The 19,687-nt window shown below is 34.6% G+C and overlaps 2 protein-coding genes across 2 annotated transcripts; one reads left to right on the plus strand and one right to left on the minus strand.

Annotated features, from left to right (window-relative positions):
* Positions 1–2,957: 2,957 nt before the first annotated feature.
* Positions 2,958–11,419, plus strand: LOC130979343 (beta-glucuronosyltransferase GlcAT14A-like). Its single transcript, XM_057902764.1, has 4 exons — positions 2,958–3,531; positions 9,357–9,432; positions 9,531–9,646; positions 9,733–11,419. The coding sequence occupies exons 1-4, from the start codon at positions 3,051–3,053 to the stop codon at positions 10,269–10,271; spliced, it is 1,212 nt and encodes a 403-aa protein (XP_057758747.1). The 5' UTR covers positions 2,958–3,050; the 3' UTR covers positions 10,272–11,419.
* A 1,006-nt stretch (positions 11,420–12,425) lies between these two features.
* LOC130981435 (putative fasciclin-like arabinogalactan protein 20) lies at positions 12,426–13,451 on the minus strand. The gene has a single exon (XM_057905032.1). The coding sequence runs from the start codon at positions 13,449–13,451 to the stop codon at positions 12,426–12,428; it is 1,026 nt and encodes a 341-aa protein (XP_057761015.1).
* Between the last annotated feature and the right edge of the window lie 6,236 nt (positions 13,452–19,687).

Below are 19,687 nucleotides of genomic sequence, written 5' to 3' on the forward strand. Positions count from 1 at the left end.
CAAACCATGCATGACAGCATGAGGTAAAGTTAGTTTTGACCAATTCTATATATCATACTTGCCTGAAATGCTCCAAATCCTTTTTGCCTTAAAAATGCCAATTCAAGTTTGCATGATTTAACAATTTTAATTTTGGGATGGTATTTCAGATGGCTTTTTGCATTAACATACCATGCATGCATCCTTAATTCAAATTTGAATCAACTTTGCATGGAACTAAATTTGGTATTGCAACCAATCTTAAAATGGGCCATAATGCATATTTCATTTAGCCATGTAAGTTTGGTACCTTCAACATGCATAAACAGAACCAAAATGACCAAAATTAATTGGTGACTTAAGAAATTAGTGTTGTCGTGCCACGGGACAACTTTTGTGTCCAACGGCCAAGTTGGACAGCACCAAAAGTGAGGTGACATGATGCTTGTTGTGGGACAGTGGTTTCTCAGTGTGGCATGGCTTCATCTAGCAGTGACAAATTGAGCCTCAAACATCATGTCATGGCAAGACAGTGTTGTGCCGTCCAACGGCTAAACCAAACAGAGGAAAACTTCATTTGGATAATGTGCAGGCCGTGGCACGGCTGTGATAAGCCGTTGTACGGTAACATATCTTCAAAACTAATTTGGTTTCATGAAAAAAAATACAATTTTGCTGTCCAACAACCCTCTTCTTGTGTTTTGTAAATCCGGGTAATTATTAATAATAAAATAATAATTGATTATTATTCAAAAAATTAAAAAATTAAATTTGATTAGTTAGAAGAGTAGAAATATTAAAAATACTAATTTTTTACAGTAATTTTAAAGATTTTGGTTACAAAATTGGATCTTTGGGACGAACTGGATCCAAACCGGGCCCAATATATGAGAAGCAATATATCTTGCGACATCCAACGGCTGAAGCAAGTCAAAGACTGAATTGGGCCAAAATTGGATTCAATCATGCATGCTGTGCAACGACTGAATTGAGCTCTCAACGGCAAAGTAAACAGAATCACTCCCAGTGCTCCAAGACCTCAATGATCCTTGAATTGGATTGGAGTGGAATTGGACTTGACTCCAAGTTGAATTGAATCTGAATTAAATTTGAATTTACATTTGAATTTGTAATAGGTTATAAATGAGGATTGAGAGAGCACAATGATACACAATCAGGGGGTGGAGGACTCCACACTCCACTCTTGACTTTTCTCTCTTCTTTCTTACGAGATTTTAGTTTCTTTGTATTTCTTGTGCTCTCAATTATGATGAGGCACTAATTCTCCATTGTTGAGGAGAAGAGCTCTGTTATTTCTAATGGATTAATTGTTCTTTCATCTCTATCTTTGATTATTGCATTATTGTTTCTTTGGAAAGAGCTTTTATTCTTTATTTCAAAGATTCAAATCTATTTGAAAATAGTTTGAATCTGATTTGAATTTCATGATTACTTGGAAAAGTGGATCATAGGAATTGAGCTTGAAGACTCCCTCCCTCAATTCTTGTGATTCTAGATTTGGATTTGATATCTGATATTCAATCAACCAATATCTAGATCCACAAAGTTGTGTGGCTCCAAATCAGAGAATGCACTTCATCTCTTCTCATGAGCAATTGATCAAAGAATTAGTAATTGATTAGGTTAAGAAAAATTGAATCACCAAGAAACTGGGATTCAATTACCTATGATTTGCCTGAGATCAATAATTGCATAATTGATATAGAGGTGAGATTCATTGATTTGGAGGATTTAATATCTCTGATCCTCAACATTCTATTTCATTTTATCTTCTTATTATTATTGCTTTTTTCTACTTCATTATTTAGTTCTACAATTTAGATTGATTCATTGCTTATATTCTTAATTTTCTTATAAGCTTTATTGTTATTTCATTTCTATTCCCAGTTATTTCATTTCTAATTTATTTACTTTATCGTCAAGTCATTTAATTTTCTATTTATGTTTCTTTATTAATCATCATCCAAATATGAATTGTCTAATTAGAATAATCAATTGATTATTATTTGCTTAATCATTTGATTTTCGTGAGAACGATAACTCACTCACCATAATATTACTTCATACGATCCAATGCATTTGATGGTAATTTGCGAATATTGTAAGATCTATATTATGGTGTGTTAGTGCGTACACAAAATTTATGATCTCCACCTCCAACTTAGATTGAAAAGAAGCCAGTGAACGAAGAAATGAATCGAATAAGAGGAGAAAAAAAAGAGGAAGAACTGAAGATTAAGATGAATTGAAGAAGAATCAAAGAAGGGGAGGAATAGAAAAAAAAAATAGAAACAGAGAATGGAGAGAGAACGTAAATAATGGGAATGAATCCCTTTTTAACTTTTGATTTTGAATTCAAATTTTAAATTTTGAAATTTCAGGGGTAAATATACATGTAAAACAAGTTGAATAAGAAGGATAAAAAAATGAGATAGGATTATCAAGAATGTGTTATGATATAGATGGTTTTGATACAGGGGTGTTATTATAATAAGGACCATGCGAAAAAAATTTAGTCCTATATGATGCAATGAGCATAAATAATGTAATAAAAATACGTGGATGATCTTAGATGTATGACACGTTCGAAACGCACTAATTTATGAATCTTATTTTTATATATATTTATAGGATAGGATAGGATGTCTCAAGTGTCTATTTTTCAATATGTATGTCTTAGTATATTATATACACAAACTAAAGATAGTCTAAAATAACGAATATAATTAAACATATGCACAAGGCATTAAAATTAAATTCTTTTTAACTTCTCAAGTATTAATGTATTATATATTTATTTTTTAAAAATTCAAAATAGAAAAACTCGGTCGAGTTTCCAAATTTGGGTTCGACCGACTGATTCTCGGTTAATTTTCCGAGTCAACATCATTTGGGTTAACAATTTTGCTTGTCACCGAAAACAAATTTCTTAAGTGTTCGAACCGGTTTCGAAAACCATGGTACTGGCTAAAATGGTGCCATATGCGGCCCCAAGCCCCCAACAGCAACCGTAGTTACGATTTTCATCGTGATTCTCGTAGTTCTATTTGATGGGTGCTGAGAAGAAATGGCTCTTCACCCTTTTCACTGCAGCATTCCTATCCCTCATGATCATTCTCTCTTCTTTCACTTCCTTAACATCTCCAAAGCCCTTCCCCTCAATTGTAAATCACGGTGCTCTGTACCCTCCCGCATTCGCCTACTTCATCACTGGCTGCAGAGGCGATAAGGACCGCGCCTTCCGCCTGTTGCTGGCAATCTACCACCCAAGAAACCGTTACCTGCTTCATCTTGGGAAGGATGCTGGGGACGAAGAGAGGCGGAGACTCGCGGCGGCAGTGACGTCGGTGCCGGCGATACAGGCCTTCGGGAACGTTGATGTGGTCGGGAAGGCTGATTATGTGACGTATTTGGGGTCAACGAACATTGCCATCACTCTCAGAGCTGCTGCCATTATGATGAAGTTGGATGATGGTTGGGATTGGTTTGTCACTTTGAGTGCCCTTGATTATCCCCTCATCACCCAGGATGGTAATGCCAATACGGTAAATTCTGTTTTGGTTCATGGGTTTGCACTATGTAGTTTCTACTGTGAATTCAGTTAGCGTTTTGTTTATTTCTTTGATAAGGTAGCGTTTAAATTGGGAATGGAAAATGTCCTCGCGTCCAGACCTTGACTTCAGTTAGGTTAAAACGAGAGCAAAAGCATGCTTTTTGTCTTTAACTTCTACGATTTTTTTATTCAAAAATACTCCCAACATTTATTTTGATTCAATTTTGTCCACAAAGATTTCGATTTGTGCACTTTTTTCCCTAGTGATTTAGATGGAGTTAACGTCTAGGATAATTTTGACCTGGATTAAAAATCGTTAGAGATAAATTGAATGAAATTAAATGTTAAGGGATATTTTTGAAGAAAATTACAAATGTTAAGGATAAAAAGCATACTTTACCAGATAAATGGGTTAATCAGGTTTCTGGTAGTTGGACCTGGATAGCGGTAGTCCAATCAATAGCAAGAAAAGATTGTTGTTGCCTGTTTTGGTTTGATAATGAGCTGGGAAGGTTTCTTTAATCTTTTAGGAGCTTTGTTTTGGTTTTGGTTTGGTTTGGTTTAGGAAATTAGAAATGTGATATGAAGTAGAAACTTTTGTTTCTCTAGTGCTGGTTATGAGAAATTATACTCAAGTTTTAATACTAGATTATGGGAAAATTGTTTATTGTGATTGTGTTCTTATTTCTGTATTCCCTAGTTTTGTGACCTATTTTCTGCTTTTTTATAGTTTCTATACTGTAATTGCTTGGAGTTTGGTTACAATAGGTAGGGATAAGAAAACCAAAGATAAACGTTAGACTGTCTCATTTCAGTAGTGGATTAGATAATACTGATAGTATACTTTCAATAAACTTGGTATATAATTGCATAAATCATCCACAATTTAGTCTTTAAACATACAGGGAGAGTTAAGGTGATTTGAATTGATTGTTAATCGTCATTTGTCAACCATTTTTAAGATTTAGGCTTAGTTATAGATGAAATACTATAAATGATAGATTAAGATAAAATGTGTATGCTATATGTATACTTTCAAGAATGGTACATATTAAAATATCTCTGGTTTTCTTCCTATGTAAATTGGAACTTGTCTGATGCAATTATATGACTTCCAATTAGGTTAGAGTTAACGTACTTTGAAATATTAACTATCTTAGAAGGTTTGGCTGAGCTCTATTGTGTATAGTGAGTGTTGTTGCATTGAAGCGAATGAAATATTTTAATTGTTATATTCTCTCTAAGATTTCACCTTTTCTACTTCTATTATGTTATTTGGAACTGTAAAGTTAAGTTCGTTTTTTATTTATAAATCTGAATGGCATATGGTTGTCAGGCTGGACTGGGTGTTGTGGATTAATATGATTCACATTTAAACTTGTGTTTGCCATGGTTAACGAATTTGCTCAAGACAGGTTTTCTAGTTGATTGGTATTTTTGTGATGGAATGTAAGCGTGTATTTTCTGCCAGAACTGAAACAACATTTGAGTTGTCTAAGGAAAAGAAGCCTAGAGTTAAAATGGATAAAGATGCTTTTGATGGGAGAGGGGGAACCAGAAAAGTGAAAGAGGAGTGGGGAAATAGAGGGGTGTTTGGTAGGACCCCAATGATAATAAGGCCAATTGAGGGATTTAACGAAGTATTTTATAGGAGGAAAATGTACAAAGAAAAAAGAGAAAATAGGGGAGGTTCCAGATATAAATAACAAGAATCGAGTCTTAGTGGGTTAGCTTGCCTAGATAGGACTTAGGAGGGGATGATCTGACTTACCCTAATAGGAGTACACACGGTCATGTTTCAGTTTTAGGAAATGATTGCAATTTGAGCTGCTGAGAGCATACTCAGTGCTCTAGCTTGTTACCTAATTCCAGCTACATCTCCTTTTGTCATTTCTTCTTTATTTTCCTAATTTGGAAGGTTTGGAACTGCTCCCTTCCTTGCTGACCCACCCCCTTATGCTTCATATGATCATATCCCATTCCTAAGCTAGCGTTTATTTTGAGGTACTGAGACGGAGACTGGAGGACTGAGACTCAGCATCATGTTTGTTGGTCCAAAGAATGGTACTAAAATTTCAATCTCTGTCTCTAAAATTTCAGTAATTCCAAAAAGTGGGGATAGTGGGGATATAGGGGACTAAAATTTTTGGGGACAGGGACTAAAGTCTAAATAATATTTTCTGACCAAAATACCCTCGTTCTAATTAATTGATTCCAAGTTTACCCTTTCTACAAATCAAATTAGGGCTACTTTTTTGCAGGTTCTCATTTATTAATATTCTCTTCGCCAGGACCACTGCTGCGTCATCGCCGTCGTAGCTCCAGCAAGCGAATCTAAGCTTGAGTAGGTCCCTGAAAATTAGCATACAAAGTTATCAATCCAATTATAATTAGGGATTATGTAATCATCTAGACCAAAAATGCACTCCCAAATTCGGTGATATGTGAAAACGAAAGAGGAAAGCAGAGACGAAGAGAAAGAGAGGAGAGCAGAGACACAGCTCCAAAGTGAAGAGTAAACTTGATAAGGAACGACGGCGGCGGTGGCAAGGCAGATGCAGAGGCGGCGAAGGGCACCAAACAGACGACCTTGTGGAGTACCTAGCGGCGCGATTGAGAAGCTTTGGAGATGCTGTGGTGCGCTAGGCTCGACGGGAGAGTCTTCTGCGCCGGCGGAGGGGTTGATGGACAGCTTGTGTCCTCGCTGCTCAGTTCTTCGAGCACAGGGGAGAAAGGGGGTGAAGCTTCATGAAATTTGACATAGGTTGAGAAAGGGATTAGGTTTTATAATCTTAGGGGTATTTAAGTAATTTGCAACATTTCACTCTTTACTTTTATTTCAAACCAAATAGAAGACATAATTCAGTCCTGTACACTTTTACACCAAACACAATATTGAGATTCATTTCAGTCTCTGTATCTCAGTCTTTGTCTCCCAGTTTTAGTCTGTCTTCCAAATGCTACTTAAAAGATTTTGGCCCTTTTGGAAGTCCCAATCCTTCTCTACTGGATTCACACCTCCACCCTTCCATTCTCGGTTCCTCTCCTCCAACAATATGGTCCAATCCTTGATTTCAGCCGATGTCTCCAACTCCAAGCTTTTATTTCAGCTTGTAATAAGTTTTAGCTTGTTAGTGAAGATTCCTTTAAGAATTTCGCTATCAACATATTACATATGCCTAGGAAGTTTTTCGAATTGGTCTATGTAATCGATCACAGGCCCAACTTGTCTCACCCTCAATAATGGCCCAAATGGGTCCTTCTCCGCCCCCTGGTTGGAGTGTACACAACACCGCTTCCTTGAATTGATACCAGGAAGGGAATGCAACTTGGTTCTCCTATGCTTGAAACTAGTTCAACACTCGACTCTCTAGTGTGAGAAGCACAAGCTCTATTCATTTGTCTCCCTCAGTTACAACAAAGTAATGCTCTATCTTCAGCAACCACCCCACTGCAAAAACCCACCACGGGAATGAGGGGGTTATCTCCCTCTTGGTGGTGAGACCAAGAGTTACGACGCTCTTTGTGGCAGTAAGGAAAGTGGCAAGCATCTCCCCCAAAGCCTAGATCCCCATCCCATCAGTGCTCTAGGTTCATCTTGTGGATCTCTCTCCGTGGTAGAGATTGATCCCTCGAGTGATTTCGCTGTCAATCCTTCACAATGTGCAGCATCTCATTGAACTTTTCTCAAGAATATATATCCTTCCTTCCATGTTAGCATTAGCAATGGGCTCACACGGCTCCCAAAATGAGAGCTCTGTTGCCAAATTGTAAGAAACCACACAAGAAAAGGGAGATAATAGGTATAATATATTATTTACTGACAGTAAAGCTGGGTCTCAACTCTATTGCTTGAGAATAAAATCATATTTGAATTAGGAAAGAAGAACATAAAAATGAGGCACTATAGCAGCCTCATACTGCCTATATACATATTTTCTCCATGACACAGACACAAACCGCATATTCTATTGCTAGATTAGCAGTCTCTTAATCCTCATTCCCCTCAATGTTTGCAATATTTCAATTTTACCCCACGAGTTTCATTGGTTTCAATTTCGCTCAGTATGACATGCTAAATTGTTAAGGGAAGTATTAAAACCCCAAAATAATCCTAATAATTGAATACCTCAAAATTCAACTTTGTCATTCTTGTTTCACTGTTGCTGCATCTCTTGTTAGAGCCTTCAGCTAGTCTTGCGTCGCTTGTCGTGTTACAGGCTTAACTTGTTCTGCCACTTTTGTTGAAGTTTGTGTTTGATATGTTTACATGCTTGGTTGACATGATGGACAGATCAAATATTGTGGCATTCCATTTAAAAAATTTTTTACCTTGTCTTGGTTGCTCTCGATCTTCACCGTCAAGGTCCCCCACCTCCAAGAAGATGAAGATGAAGAAACACCACCTCCAAAAGGATGACCAAAAACTTAGATAACATAATGATATTTGGGTTATACTACTTGGGTTAAACACCCATCTCGCTGTCTCTTTTTGAATTTGGTTTGATATCTAAGAAAACCTGTCAGGAGTGAGGTTTGTTAGGATATTTTGGGGTTTTCAAATTTTTGTTAACATTTTACCACTATCCACACTCTATTGTAAAATTGAAACCATAATAAAACATTTGAGTTATCATTGAAACCAATAAAACTTTTGGAGTAAATGGAACAAATTGCAAACAATGAGTATTTTTAAGGATTAATCTGGATGCGTAGTTTTAGGCATCCTGAATAAATTGAATCTGTATAATTACTTTTCCAATGATGATACTATTAGTAATATGATTGATATTGTCACAAGAGGAACTAATATCGGCGAATAGGTCATCTGTTGTCATAAATAACAAAGAAAAACAAGTAGATACTCAAGTTTCTCAATAGGAAGTGTCAACCTTTATAAAAGAAAAGAATTACATTTTGCACCATGAGCATGATACATATTATGTACTGAATTGTACTGAATACTGCTAGTTGTAGATGCAAATTATCACCAGATCGTGGACAATGGAGCAGATGAAGGCTGGAGAGAAACCATGTAAATGATAGATGTGTAAAGGGGAACTTGTTCAATGCAATTCAGTACAAAAGAACAAATTTATGAGAGTAAAATAGTTTGATAAAGCATTATTAATAAGCTGTTCTATATTCTGGGAAGGAAATCGAAGGTGGAATAAAATGTTAACACTAAAGCTTTTGTCAAAACACTCTTCAAATGTGAAATATATACTGTTGCTTTTCCTTTTGCCCCATCTGGAGAATGTCCTACGAGAGATGCTAGTTAACTCTTGCACCTGTTCCCCTTTTAAAGAATAGGGTATCATTTGCCTCTGAGATGGCAAGTAATTATACTCTATTTGTTGTTGTTAATGACCTGACATAGCGTTTAAATCAACTTTGTTGTTCCAAAGGTGTCAATTAAGCTTGGCATCAATGAACTTTTCTCAACAGTATTGCAGTCCAATACCGTCATTTTATTTTCTTTTGCTGGTCTAGCTGACGAAATTCTCTATATACTTAAGAATTTCGTCAACTCAATTATCTTGTGCTTTGTTTTGATCAAGTCAATTTAATTGTGTATCTGTTTGTTTTATTCTATGTTGTACTCCCAACTCAAGAACTCTTGTAGTGTTATGTTATTATAGGTTATGAAATGCTCTATATATTACTGAGAACAATTTTTACTTAATCATTCCATGATCTGTTTATGGACAACTGATTTTGTTTCTTGATATGATCCATTTTTGGTCTTTTCCTCCCCTCAGAATTCTCTGATTAACTAATCCCTCTCTTTTATCTGTACCAGATTTGTCCCATGTTTTCTCTTCTGTTAGGAGGGACCTCAATTTCATTGACCATACCAGTGACCTTGGATCGAAAGAGTAATAAAAATTACTGCTAATCCTTCTAGCTGTTATTTAATGGCTCTCTTTCATTTGATTAAAGATCATATATTTATGATGTATTTTTATGTATGCAGAAGTGATAGAATCGAGCCTATCGTAGTTGACCCAGCAATATATTTATCAAGGCGAAGTAAAATTTTTCAAGCTACACAGAAGCGGAAGACACCCGAATCCTTCAAAATCTTCACAGGCAAGTCTATTCTCTCATATTCAGTCAGTGCAACACCATCTTTGCAAATGGGAGGTGTCTTTCGTGAATCTTTCCTTCGCTTGCAGGTTCACCATGGGTAATCCTGAGTCGATCATTCCTCGAGTTTTGCCTTTTTGGCTGGGATAATTTACCTAGAACACTGCTCATGTATTTTACAAATGTTAAGTTATCTCAAGAAGGTTATTTTCACTCGGTCATTTGCAATACACCAGAATTCAAGAACACAACAGTGAATGGTGACTTACGATACATGATCTGGGACAATCCTCCACAGATGGAACCACAGAACCTTAACATCTCTGATTACAATAAGATGGTAGAAAGTGGAGCTGCTTTTGCTAGGCAGTTCAGGGCCAATGACCCTGTCCTGGACATGATTGATGAGAAGATTCTCCACCGTGGATGGAATCAAGCCGTTCCAGGGGCATGGTGCTCTGGCCTGAAGAGCTGGTGGAGGGATCCATGCTCCAATTGGGGTGACGTTAATGTTCTTAGGACAGGACCTCAGGCAAAGAAGCTCGAGGAGTCTGTTTCAGACCTCCTTGACAATTGGAACTCGCAAACCAATCAGTGCAACGCTGCCACAGAATACACACAAGAGTAATAAAATATTCAATGGAGTTGTGCAGTGTAAGCACCATGATTTAACGGACCAGTCAGTAGAAGTGACAATTTAATGGAAACGCATCATTTGGTTACCGAGGTAATCTAAAATTTGGAAAGTGGGTTGATGAGGGTGAATGAGACTCCTCGCATAGTGGCCTTTGCAAGTTAGGTGCAGATATGGAATCAGGAGACGGATGTCGGTGGCTTAGTAGTTCTGGTGGATCCTCCGATACCCGTAAATTATTTTGATGTTCACCCGGCTTCCATTTTCATCATGTAACGTGTGTTCTGTACTGTATGTCTCTTCTTCTCCACAATGATTCTCGATAACTTGAGCAAAGTTCATTCTTGTTGAGATCTTATTCTCCCTTCCCGTATTCTCTCTTTACACTTCCATGGTGCAACTACCCTCAAAAATTGTCATACGGATTAAATTGAACAGGTTTAATCAGTTAAGCGTTTTACCAACCAAAAAAACAAATCCAAGTAATTGGCATACTCTTCACCCATCAATCCCGTCACCTCACCGTGAATAGAAGCTTGAAAACCAAAATAAGGATTACCACCCTCCTTTGCTATCCCATATTTGTCTAAGCGTTGTTCTTCGTTCATTCCTGCCGTTTGTCTTCATTTCATCATTGTAGAGGATCACAGATATGATGAAATTACTAAATACAGTTTAACATTTTATTCTCTTTTTCGGACAACAATTATAGTTAAATTTTGTTTTTACTGGTTGAACCCTTTGCAAGTATATTCAGATCTAGTTATTAGTGGGAAATCTGCTATATCCAATTATGATGTGCTATCATTTAACTTGTATATCTGCTTGTGAAATCTTGTTATTCTTGATAATTGGATTAACCAACAATTTATAATGCTTTTGTTGCTTTTATGTGGGGTTGGACTCCTTATCTGCAACAGTCAATGACGAAAGGGGAGTGACATTATGTTACTCGTCCAATGTAGCCCTTGTGTTCGATGAGCCAAAATTGATTGCAAACTCAAGGAGGTCGAGAGAGATTGTCGAAGAAGAATTCGAAGATAAGTTTTAAAATTCAAGGAATTAGGCCCGGACAGTTATTTGGTAAATTGATGAGCAAGTTACGTGTTACAAAGTGTTTGAGCTTAATGGCCCTATAAATTGACGAGCTACAAAGGGATTTAGGTTGGAAATTGGTTTTAGAAACACACTTTCACAAACTGTCACATTCCAACGATTTTTTGATATTTTGTCTTGAGTTAGTTTTTTTGTAAGTTTCCTTCCATCTCCTTTATTTTTCTCTATACAAGTTTTGTACTTTATATTTATGCAATTTAATTTTATTGCAAAATTTAATCTTGTTTCTTTTGTACTTTGTTAAATTCTTTGTTTTATTCGAAAGATTGAAATTCTGTAAAGTGTTCTTTTATATTAAATTGTTCAAGTAAAATCAATTTATTTTATTTGGTTATTTTCTGTAAAATTCTTTTTTCTTTTATTATTTACAAAGTAAAGATTTCAATGCAGATAAAATTAATATTCCATAAAGGAATAAGTTTCGCTCCTCAATATTCCAACCACTAAAATTATTTACAATCGTCAAAGTTATTGTTTGAGCTTGACTGGTTAATAATCTGCATAACACATTAGTAGTCCCAGAAATTTATCTCGGCCAATTGAGAGTAATGCGTGATTCATCTCGACTAATTGTTTGACACGTGAAAGGATTATTCTTCAGCATTTTTCACTAGAAAAGGAAAACAACTTAATGTCATCTTTATAATCTTTGGCAAATCTAATTAACACTTTTTGAGGCTCATGAAAAAAAATGCACTTGGTGAGGCTTTCAAAACTAGGTGCAGATAGATATGGATTCTGAACTCTACTCAACCAGGCAAGAAAGAAAATACAACAGTACCTAGTCCTAGTTGAAAACCTTTACATGATCATTGTTTAACGCATTTGCATTGTAAATAACCCTGGCGAACTAATTAATCCTAACTATTAACTAGGGAGTTAGCCCCTCAAGCCTCAACCGTTAAGACGCATTCATAATCACTGTAAATATTCACTAAAATAATGATCTTTTCAAAAACCCAATTCTCAGCACAAAATTAAGAGTCCGAAATTTAATTTCAAGAAAAGCAAACATAATCTTTTCGTTATCACCTAATGGAAAACAGAGAAGTGGAAATGCTGCGCAGCGCTATCTTCCCCATACGACGTTGCGTTACCAACTTCCGCCGCTGCCTCCGAGATTCTTCCAGAACCTTCTACTCCTCTGCCTCTTCGGCCCTTCAAAGGCGAAAGCACTTCTTGGAGGCCATGAACGACGAGCCAGTCGCTGTTATAAAGCTCAGGGGAAATCACTGGGACGCCGTTGACCAATAGCACGTCTTCCGTTGACTTCGTGACGTTGAGCGTGAACCCTCTCTCGTAGGTCCGAATTAGAGTACCCTCCTCCAACGTCAAAAGATCGCTCCAAAGGATCCTGCAAGGCACGAGGTGGTGGCGAAGAATAGACGAGTGACCTCTTAGTCTTGGGTTGTTATTATTGGTTGCTGCCACGTGGCCTCTTGTGGCGTTGGTGGACGTAACGCCCTTGTCCACGGGGGCGAAAAGCGTCAGCTGTGGGCGGTTCCTGATGGCGAGAAACTGCGTGTCGAGAAGCGAAGCCATTAGGAAGCAGCCTTTGGATCTCAGAACGCTGCTAGCTTCTTTGAAAGAAAAGGCCTCGCCGGAGGAGAACGACTTCCGGTGGTTCTTTCTTCCCGAAAAACACGCGGCGGCGGAGGAGGAATAAGGATCGGTTGTTCCGGTGCGGTGGGGGATTTTGGCTGGAAGCTGGAAGTACGGGTCGAAGAAGTGGTCGGTTGTGAAGATAACGAGAGAGGCGTCGCTGTAGAGTGGCTCCGAGTTTACGGTAACGTTGTTGATAGAGAGACTGTCGGCGGAGCCGGTGGTGGTGGTGATGGTGAGGGAGTGGGATGGGAGAAGGGTGGGGATGTTGGCGCCGAAAGGGAGTGAGATTAAGCTGTGGAAGGAGAAGGCGTTGGGAAGGAGGTGGTAGCGGAGGAGGGAAAGAGTGGGCTGCTGGAGAATCTTGAAGGCAGCGTTGGACGGGGCGAAGACGGTAAGAGAGCGGGTTCTTGGAGAGGCGAGGGTCTGGGAGGCAAGTTCAAGGTTGACTGCCATGGCGTCGAAGCCGGATGCCGACAGGATCTCAGCGGCGTCGAGGATGGCGGAGGTGGGGAGAGAGGAGGAGATGGATAGGAGGAGGTGGAGGACAAAGAGAGAAAGGAAGTGTTTGGTGGAAGCCATTGATGGTTGAGGTTTTTTGTTTGGAAATGGAGACCTGGAATTGGAAGAGTGGTGATTGGTGAACCGAACCAAGGTGGGAACTGGGAAGAAGGGTCTGTTAATTTTGGCGGGAAGAGGTTTATACGTGGGAACCTACAATTCGATTCGAAGAAGGCAGTTGCCTCGTTCGAGAGGTCAACAGAGTCTGGGTTCGCGCATTAATATAAAATTTTAAAAATTACCAAAATTAGCGAGCCTAATTTACCCGATTTTATTAATTATTTTTAATATATTTATTAATTATAAAAAATATCATTCGCTGATGAGATCATTTACAAAATCAAGTCAAATAATTAGAATTGCTAAAAGTGAATGAGAATGTGATTGAATCGTATTTAGAAACAATATTTCTGAGACATACAAATTTAGATTGCTAAAAGTGAGTTCCAAGATGTACTAAAATAATTTAAGAATTTTGTTAGGGAGGTAATGAAAAATTTTGACAATGTGTATAATAGATTGATTATTTAGCTCAAATGTCAAACAGGAATAAATGATAATAATTACTCCATAGATTATTTAAATTCAAAAACTCACATTCAGTTATTTTACATTAAATTTTAAATTTTAAATCTCTCCATTTTAAATTTTTAATTTTTAAAAAATCCAGTTAGTTATTTTAAAAAATAACCATCCGAACTCCTAATTTACTAAAGTATTTTATTCCAATATTCTCTTCTTTTTCAACTGACGGCCACCCTCCTTCATCAATAATCATCCCACTTCACCATCACTTTTTGACTTGTCACACCTCACTCACATTTATTTAAGAATAAAAATAATCATATGCATACTTAATGAATAGAACATTCAACATATTTTAATTATATATTACTAAATCCAATCCAATCAAAATAATCATCTACATAAAAATTAAAATAACCATCCGTATACCTACTAAAATGATCATCCTAAATTGACCATTAAAATAGAAGAAGAAGAAGATGAATAAACAGAAGAAGCAACTATGATCATCCAACAATTTAATTTTTATTTATAAAAGAGAAAATATATAATTTGACACATGAGTCTTATGATTTGATGTAACCATAAAACTAGAAAAACAAAAAATAAAAAAAATGCTTGCACAGAAGAGGAGACATGAGTGAGAATCAAAAGTAAGCAATTGAGTGTTTGATTTGATATTATCTTCAAGCACACGTGTGTTACATTTACCATACCCATACGATTAATTCAAACAGCGGCGTCGTTGAGTTTTTGGCGGCATATGCGGGAACCCGTGGCGGCGTTGGCGGGAGTTTGTGACGACATCGGCAACACGGTTGGCCAGGGACTACAACGGCGCAGGTGAGAGACACGAGCAACAGAGAGGAGCTAGGACTTGCCATCCGCGATGATGGCTGCCGGGAGAGGGCGCGAAAACAGCGGCAGAGGGCGAGGCGCGTCGGCCTAATCGGCGGAGGTGGAGGCGGTGTCGGTGGGAGGCTGCGGCGGTTTCGGTATGGCTAGCGAGAAGTGCAGCAGCGTGATGTGAGGACCAGAGAAGATGGCAGCGAATTTTAGACGTGCATTAGAGGTTATAATAAGATTTGAAATAACCATACGTAATGTGAATGAGTTTAAATACTAATTTTAATTTTAATTTTATCTTTTTTTTAATCTTATTGTTCACATGTATACTAAAATTATTATCACCTCGTACTTTCTCATAATTTAAATATAGTAAATAAAGAGAGATGTGTTCTGGTTAAGTATCCAACACTTATATGTTATGATATAGATGTTCATTTAATAAGCCATGATCTTTTCAACCATTCAAAATAAGCTAGGTGGCTCAAATTACCAAAAAAAAAAGGTTATTTACGTATATACTAAAATTAGTTATTAAAGTTGGTTATTAGTATAAAATACATGTTATAATACAAATTCATATTAAAAATAAATTAAATTATACATGTATTTAAATATATCGATAGCTGATCTTAATAGCTAATTTTAATATACAAATAATATCTTTTGAAAAAAAAAAAGGGCGGCATCAGATTTTTGCGAAAGACTCAAGTTTAATAAGCGAATTTGGATTTTCTCAATTTTGAATTTTTATTTTAGAGGATAAAGTATGATCTCTCATCCTTAAATGGTTTTTCTCTCATATTTTTTTTTGGTTCACCTATGAAATAAATGATAAAAAAATCACACTTTACACTCTAAAGTGAAATTCAAAATTTAGACGATCCAAATTCTTAATAAGCATAGGAAAAGGATGAATTTGTAGGTATACAAATAAGGTCATATGTAGGAGGGACAAACCTTCCATCCTGCTCCGTTCAAAGTCTGTTATTTAATGGGTTGGTCTACTTTGTTTCGTCTGATGAGACGGTTGTGAATTTTTTTCTATGTCGCCCAATAGCGAGTTGGTAGGTTGGCGGACTTGTTAATTTTTTTATATATCATTAAATATTAAACAATATATATAATTTAACAATTATTTCAATAAATTTATAATTTAGAAAGACTTAAAAAATTATAATTTATAAATTTATAATTATAAATATATAATAAACATAATTATAAACCAAGTTTTTTAAAAAAAAATAATAAAACTAAGATTGTCCAAAGTAGAACAAATATTGTCTAAAACATATAATTAAACATCTTTAAGTTTATAATTAATTAAACATAAAATAATCTAAAATATAACTTAAAATGTTTTCGATTATCATCTTCATCCTCTTGTAGATCAATAACATCATAAAAATTTGTAAAAAAAAACAGCTTTGATTAAAAAAACGCCTAGTCCAATAGGAAAGCCCGCCCCGCCCCGCTAAAGCCCACGGATTAAACAGTGTGGGTTAAGTAGGCTTTTTAAATTTGGCAATTTTAAATTTTCAACCCAACCCGTCTTTTTTAGCGGGTTACGCGGGTCGACCCGACGAATTTCGCCCCATTTGCCATCCCTAGTCATATAGTATGAAGCACTAGTACATAGAAAACACTTCTTTGTATATTTGTATTCTTGTAAATAAAACTAGCACTTCAATCTCAATCCTTTTTTATTGAATTTAAAAAATTATTTTTATATTTTTATTTTTAAAATTATAAATTTAATATTAATAACTAAAGAATAAATTATAAAAAAATATTTTAAATTATTTAATATGTAAAATATATAAAATAAATAAATTTAAATTAATAAAATAAAAAAAATAATTATATTATTATTATGTGTAACAAAATTAAGATAAAAATTTATTAATATTATTTATAAATTAATTATTTATAAATATTATTAAATTTATTTATTTTTTAACCCTATTTAATTTAAAGTAAATTTAAAAATTTATATTTAAAACACTTTTTATCTTCATGTATAAGTTTAATAGATAAAAAAATATTTCTTTAAATTTATATTAAACATCTTTAATTATCTTTAATTTCATTATTCTTTTAAAATTATTAATTTTTATTTTGATTATACCATCTTACCATATCATACATTATCCTTTTCTCTTATTATTTTTATACATGTATAATTATTAGTATGTCGTCGTCACTATTATGCTGTATTGTTTTATTTTTCTTTTTTGTTTTCTTCTTCTATTCATCTCGACCACAATTAATTACCATTATATCTGATACGGAATAGAATCCAGGATAAGATGAAAAATTAAAAAAAAAATTTCTCTACTTCAATTTGATTTTCTAATACATCAATTAAAGAAATCATTCTATCTCTCCTATTCACACCCAAATTTTTCAAAGAAATTCAAATAAATTTCCATTCATCAAAATTAGAAAAAAAAAATAGCTATAAGGTTATAGAGATTTTTATACCTCTTAAGTTTAAAACTCTAACTCATGAGTTCACTAAAATAAAAATGTGCCAAATCGTAATTGGACCTAAAACAAACAAAACAAAAAAAATAAACATATAATAAGTCTTAAAATAAATACTAAAAAAGTGATGTCTATTTGATTCAACTTGACTAAAGAAAATCTTTAATACAACTTGTAAATAGTAAGACGTTTGACTTTCAATAATCATTAACTATTGTCTTGCCCAATTTTTGATGTATCTCTTGAACAAATAATTTAGCCATATTCGCAAAATCTTTTTTTATTTTCTTAGTTGTTGCCCTTGTAATTGGAACAATTGGCATATGACAGTTTGCAATTTGTCCCATAAAACTTATATCATTTCCTCCCTCCTGAAAAAGATTGGTCCCCAAATCTGCATACAAATCAAAAGAAGATAGGCTAGAGACGTTAAAATTAACTAACACATCATACTCACTTGGATGGAAGGTCAATCTTGTAAGCATTATTATTGATCCTTTCAAGTACCTGAAATGGACCATCACTCCTATAGTCTAATTTGATTTTTTTTAGTAGAAAATCTCTCTTTTCTCAAACAAGTTGTCTTCAACTATTATTCACCCTTTGAGCTGTCAACCTATTTTTTTTTTCAATTAACTCACTTGCTTTCAAGTGTATTATTTTAACATTTTTAGCTTTGCCTTCTGCATCTAAACTAATAAGATCACTTAAAGACAAATGTAATAAGTCCAAAACAGATAAAGAATTAAAACCATACACAAATTCAAAAGGAGAAAAATCTATAAAAGAATGAATTGTTCTATTATAAGTAAACACAATAAAAGATAAATAATCTTTTAAGTTTTTAGATTCTTTTCAACAACAACACATAATAAGATTTCTAATGTTCTATTTACTATTTCAATTTGACTATCAGTTTGAGAATGACAAACAGTAGAGTATAATAGTTTTGTACCCAATTTATCCCATAACACTTTCTAAAAATGACTTAAAAATTTTATATCAAGATCAGAAACAGTAGTTTGGAGAATACCATATAAGCACACAACCTCTCTAAAAAAAAATCAATAATATTTGTGGTATCATCAGTTTTATGGCATGTAATAAAACGAGTTATTTTACTAAACTTGTCTACCACCACAAAAATACTATTTCTATCTTTTCTAGTTCAAGGCAAACCAAGAACAAAATTCATAAAAATATCAAGCCACAGATGCATAGGAACAGATAAGGGAGTATATAAACTACGTGGTAAAGACTTAGGTTTAGTATGTTTATATGCAATGTACTTATTACAAATTTTTTTAATATTTCTACACATGTGTGGCCAATAAAAATATTCAGATAACACATCTAATATCTTATGCATACCCAAAATAATCCATCAAATCTCATTATGTGATTCTAAAATAAGTAAGTCTCTAAAGTAGCGTTTGTTTTGAGGTACTAGGACAGAGACTGGAAAATTGAGACACAATATCATGTTTGTTGGCTCAAAAATTGGTACTAAAATTTCTGTCTCTATTCCCAAAATTTCAGTATTTCAGTACCTCCAAAAAATGGGGCCACAGGGGACTAAAATTTTCAAAGACGAAAACAGAAACTTTAATAACATTTTATACCTAAAATAACCTCATTTAAATTAATTAATTCCAATTTTACCTTTTGTATAAATTAAATTCGAGCTTCATTTTTATTTCAATCTTTGTTTTCCACTTTGCACCAAATAAAATATTGAGATTTATTTCAGTTTCTGTCTCTTAGTCTCTGTCTTTTAGTCTCAATCTTTCAGTCTCAGTCTTTCAGTTTCTGCCTCTCCATCAAACGCTACTTTATAAAACAAAACAGATAAACAAATTCTATTACCACGAAATAAAAAACATTTGTTAAATACACCATATTCATAAGAGAGATAAATAGCACAAAAGTTAAAATCACTTGTATATAATTCCTTTAAAAATTTTATAAATTTATATATATATATATATATATATATATATATATATATGTTTTATTATTCGCATTCCTAAGAATGGATTTTAAATTTCTAAAATACCCTCAAAATATTAATTTTATTCCTTTATTAAGAAATATAATAATAGAGGGATATAATAGTAATTTATTACATGTTAATTTTCATTCCCTGGAAATGAAAAATTCGAATACTCACCCTTTTAGATAGAAATAAAATTTTATAAATGTACAATTTAATTTCTCTTGAGAATAAATTATTTCTGGTAATTAAATTTTAAAGTTTCAAGTTTCAACAAACA

This window comes from Arachis stenosperma, chromosome 5 (genome assembly GCF_014773155.1).
Source record: "Arachis stenosperma cultivar V10309 chromosome 5, arast.V10309.gnm1.PFL2, whole genome shotgun sequence".
NCBI lineage: Eukaryota > Viridiplantae > Streptophyta > Magnoliopsida > Fabales > Fabaceae > Arachis > Arachis stenosperma.

Excerpts from the sequence above, each read along its gene's own strand:
- LOC130979343 (XM_057902764.1), top strand. The coding sequence starts at position 3,051 with ATGGGTGCTGAGAAGAAATGGCTCTTCACCCTTTTCACTGCAGCATTC. Across the intron at positions 3,532-9,356 it reads TCCCCTCATCACCCAGGATG|ATTTGTCCCATGTTTTCTCT; the intron begins GTAATGCCAATA and ends TATCTGTACCAG. Across the intron at positions 9,647-9,732 it reads ATCCTTCAAAATCTTCACAG|GTTCACCATGGGTAATCCTG; the intron begins GCAAGTCTATTC and ends CTTCGCTTGCAG.
- LOC130981435 (XM_057905032.1), bottom strand. The coding sequence starts at position 13,451 with ATGGCAGTCAACCTTGAACTTGCCTCCCAGACCCTCGCCTCTCCAAGA.